We start from the raw sequence: 4,436 nt of genomic DNA on the forward strand, positions 1-4,436 counted from the left end.
AACAATTGAGTATGATTGCACCATGGACTTTGATTTTGGTAGCTCCACCATTTAATTAGAGAAAAATATCAATAGCTGAAGGTTTTCTAAGCTTTAGGTCCGGTTATCTAAGCAATAGTTTCATATTGCGATGAGGTTAGCAACACCATTGTATAAAAGCAAACATGATTGCAATACTTCATTTAAGAAAAAAGCTTTTTGGACCAAGTGACTACATTGTCCAAGTGACTTCAAAAGTTTTTGGACCAAGTTTTTTTTTTTTTCATAGCAAGTGTAGAATCATTGTTACGATGTTGTTTATGATTGTTTCAATCATTTCATATCTCTTTAAGCTTTTTTTTTTTTTTGGCCAATTATATCTTTAAGCATTTCATATCTCTTTAAGTTGAAGCATTTCATATGTTTTTAAGTTGAAGAGATGCAGCTCTTGTCTTTTGTTTGAATTATTCGTTTGTGTTAATTATTGTATATCTCTTTAAGCTTATAAAATGACTCTTGAACTAAGACACTTAATATAATCTAGGTCAAGAGATGAGAGGCACGAGCCAAGATACAAGATTATACCATCTTGGGCCAACTTGGGAGAATGATTGGATGATCTATGAATGACACTTGGACATGTTTCATATATCAAATAATTTTTTGGTTATAGATGCTAACATTGTGAGAAAGTTTGGTCCAATTTTGTAAATCAAAATTTATTTTTATCAATGTATTAAAAAAATTATTGACTATATTTTAAACTATTTTTGAATAAATTATTTTCGCAAATTTTTTTTTGAAAAATGAGGAAAATTTCTCTGAAATAAATTAATTTTTGACATAAAAAAATACTTTTAATGACAAATAATAAGGTATTAGCAATGGAAATTCTTATCGCTAATGTTTTAATTAATTCATTTCAATAAATATATAAACATTTTTAGCCACGTATAAAATAATGATGAAAATTTCGTCGCTAAATTATTTCTATAAAAATAGCCTTCGTCGGTAGTAGCTTTAGGGGCACAATGTTCGTTGCTAAAAATAAGAATAGACATCTTAGCATTTTTATCCACGGTATGCTTTTAACCAGTTCATATTTTCTGATGAAATATAGCGACTAAAATTACCGTCGCTACTTGGGTTGCCAGTCAAAACTTTACTTTTAGCGACGAAAATCTTTTGCTAAAAAATTTAATTACATACAAACTTTAATTGAGTGTCTTTAATAATTTTTTTTATCACAATTCACTTTTTTTGTGCGTTATATTTACATTCAAATATATATTCTCACTATTAATTTTAATTTTATTATTATAATAATAATTTCACTTACATTATTTTTTTTAATTTTACTAAAACTAATATTATTAATTTAATGAATTGGTTGGGAATGAAATTTCTGAGAAAGTGGTGATTGAAGGACAGGGGAATCGAAAAAAATCTTTTCCAACCATTTTTTGTGGTAGTATGACAGAAACGGGTTTAAGATATTTTATAAATATTTATTTATAATACATAAAAAATTATTAAGGAATTTATTAATTTTATTAATAAAAATTTTTTTAAATAATTTAACGATATCAAAAAGAATTTTTCTTTAAATCATTTGTATCGGCCTCTGGATAAAGGATATTAATGTGAATTTGCCTGTCTTGATGGAAACCTAACCATTAAGAATGAATTTATTTCAAGAGTTAACAAAGAATCACTTGCCAAAACCTGTATATTTAATTAAGAAATTTATATTAATGGGAGAAGTATGGATGAATACATGAGTTTTTTATTACCAAAAATACATAAATTTAAGACAATTTATAGATTTTTTTTCGCTTTTTTGCTAGAGACGTTGGGAGGTACAAGAGTAGAGGTGGGATTCAAACTTAGGATTCTAGTCTTTGTACAGAGGATAATAATAGAACTATAACCAAACTTACTCTATTCTAAGAAGTTGCATGCTGAATCTCATATTTTCTCATGATCGTGGTGTCATTTCTGTCATCCTCATCCTCATAATCTGTTGTTAAATTTGAGCTGCTTGCCATGCATGAAGGTACATTAGCTGATGACATCAAATGCTGAAATGGATTTGGGGGAATCGTAGCTTCAGCTCCACCTTCTAAAATCTTTACAACATCCCTCATGGAAGGTCTAGCCTCTGGCAAGTATTGGACGCACCACAGAGCCACTGTTATCATTGTCCTAGCTTTTTCCCTGTCGTTTTCTTCAATGTCACAACTGACCCAAACCTCCTCCAATTTTCCCTCGTTAAACTTGTCCCATACTTGTTTCGGAAACCACTGTTGACTCTCACCCAAATTCACATCAAAGTGCCTCCTCCTTCCAACAATCTCAAACAGCATCATCCCGAAACTATATACATCGCATTTGTAGTTGACAGGAAATGGCGTCCAAACCTCCGGTGCAGCATAACCAGGAGTTCCTCCAACTCTTGACATGGTTAAATTTGTACTGTCCCGATTGCACAACTTTGCAAGTCCAAAATCTGCTATCTTTGGGCAAAAGTTAGAATCAAGCAAAACATTTGCAGGTTTAATATCATAATGGATTATTCTCCTATGGCTGAAATGATGCAAATACTCAAGCCCTCTGGCTGCCCCAACTGCTATCTCGTATAACTTGTCCCACTCAATTTCATGTTTATTTTCAAACAATAGCTTGTCAAGAGATCCATTTTCCATATATTCATAAACTAGGGCTTTGGTCTTTGCGTCAAAGCAGAAGCCATAAAGCCTTAATAGATTCCGATGATATGTTCTTCCTATGGTATTGACTTCAGCCATGAATTGCTCCTCAATCCTCTTATCTATACCATAGTTGTTGAGTACTTTAACAGCTAGCGGCTGTCCGTCAGAAAAACGTCCTTGATAGACTGCTCCATACGCACCTTCACCTAACTTGATAGAGTAATTTGATGTGAAAATTACAAGCAATTGGGATGAAAACCTGGCTGGTTTTTCTTCGAGCATGTGCTGTATGAATCGTTCTACTGTTTGTTTCTTTAATCCTGCTTCCTCATCCACTGTTGCATCAACTTGTGTCGTTGGTTGTTGCTGGTAATAAGCCATCAACTCCCTCAACATTCTTGCTAATTCCCTTGGCGTCTCTGTTTCATTGTCCTGTTTCTCTGTTTTCTTTTTCGTATTCATTATATTTGATATACAGCAAAGAATTATAAAAAAGCCAAAGAAACCTGAAATTTTGTGAAGAGGACATCATTGCTAGTAAAATTCAGCCATAAACATAAACAAAATGTTCTGAATTTAGAAACAAAAAATTAGGTCATATTTGATCATAAATTTTTTTTATTAGACCAAAATTTCTTACCTCCAAACACTCCAAGCATAATTTTTGCTGGAGTTGGTAGTGCCATAGAATCTGAAGATGACATTTTCTTGCTTTTAACAAATGGCCTGAAGTAGTCTTGAGAAATTAGATGAGGACTTGAGTACAAAGAACTAGAAATTATCTTCTATTGTTCAATAATAGTTTCATACTTGACCGCACACAAGCCTAACCCTATCAATAAAATTTCTTCAATCCAGTCAACTCCGCGTTTTATTATGTCCTTTTCATTATCGCACTCCAAGTCTTTGATTTTGGCCAAGAGAAGAATAAATTTACACGCTGTGTTGAAATTGACAAATAAAAAAAACATGAAGTAAATGACAATGACGATGGCGCCGAGATTAGTTAAATAAAATACATCGAGATATAAAATTTGATAAAATTAATTAAGAAAATTTTTAAAATTGATAAATTTCTTATATGTAAAAGTAATGCCCCCTTTATCTTTCCTACATAAATTTGGTCAACAATTGTCAAAGGTTTGGCCAACTTTGAGAAAATTTTTCTATCGCTTTTTGGCCATTTCTAATGTTGGATGGTATTTTAGAAAATTTGGTTTCTATTTAAAATTAATATTTATACCTATAATTTACCTAATTGAATTTGGTGTCATGAGTTAACAGACACCAACTCAATTTTTTACAATTACTTAAAGACCGAAATGAAGTGATAACAACAATTTAAAATTAATAAAGATATAGTTTTCTTTTTTTTGTGTATCTAAAAAAAAGTTACCCATGCATTTTTTCTTTCAAAATGGAGTTAGAGTTCATAGTAATATCAATATGATGTTTAACAACGTAAATGAAATTCATTTCCTTGTTCATGACCAAAAACAATTTTTTTGGACTATTGGATTTGGCAGTCAGACTTTCATTTCCGATAATCTCAAAAATAAAAAATATGTTTTAGTTTATTAACACTCAATAGTTACATAATTGATAAAGTGTTGGATTTTTAATTTTAATGATTATAATTCAATTTCTAATAACATTAAATACCCAAAACATAAATCCGTAACTCAATTAATCATGAAATCATCCTTAAAAAGTTATATCCAATAGGTTTAAGACTTGAATATCAGT

At 30.7% G+C, this 4,436-nt stretch overlaps 1 protein-coding gene across 1 annotated transcript; it reads right to left on the minus strand.

Annotated features, from left to right (window-relative positions):
- Nucleotides 1-1,679: 1,679 nt before the first annotated feature.
- LOC149511567 (rust resistance kinase Lr10-like) lies at nucleotides 1,680-3,479 on the minus strand. The gene is made up of 2 exons (XM_089754529.1): nucleotides 3,331-3,479; nucleotides 1,680-3,196 (listed from the first exon to the last, which is right to left on the minus strand). The coding sequence occupies exons 1-2, from the start codon at nucleotides 3,392-3,394 to the stop codon at nucleotides 1,926-1,928; spliced, it is 1,335 nt and encodes a 444-aa protein (XP_089610655.1). The 5' UTR covers nucleotides 3,395-3,479; the 3' UTR covers nucleotides 1,680-1,925.
- Nucleotides 3,480-4,436: the final 957 nt, after the last annotated feature.

The sequence above is a fragment of the Durio zibethinus genome, chromosome 25 (genome assembly GCF_047325235.1).
Source record: "Durio zibethinus cultivar Kanyao isolate XHJ-2024 chromosome 25, ASM4732523v1, whole genome shotgun sequence".
Lineage (NCBI taxonomy): Eukaryota > Viridiplantae > Streptophyta > Magnoliopsida > Malvales > Malvaceae > Durio > Durio zibethinus.

Coding starts and splice junctions, on each gene's coding strand:
- LOC149511567 (XM_089754529.1), bottom strand. CDS start 3,394: ATGTCATCTTCAGATTCTATGGCACTACCAACTCCAGCAAAAATTATG. Junction 3,197..3,330: donor TATGCTTGGAGTGTTTGGAG/GTAAGAAATTTT, acceptor ACAAAATTTCAG/GTTTCTTTGGCTTTTTTATA.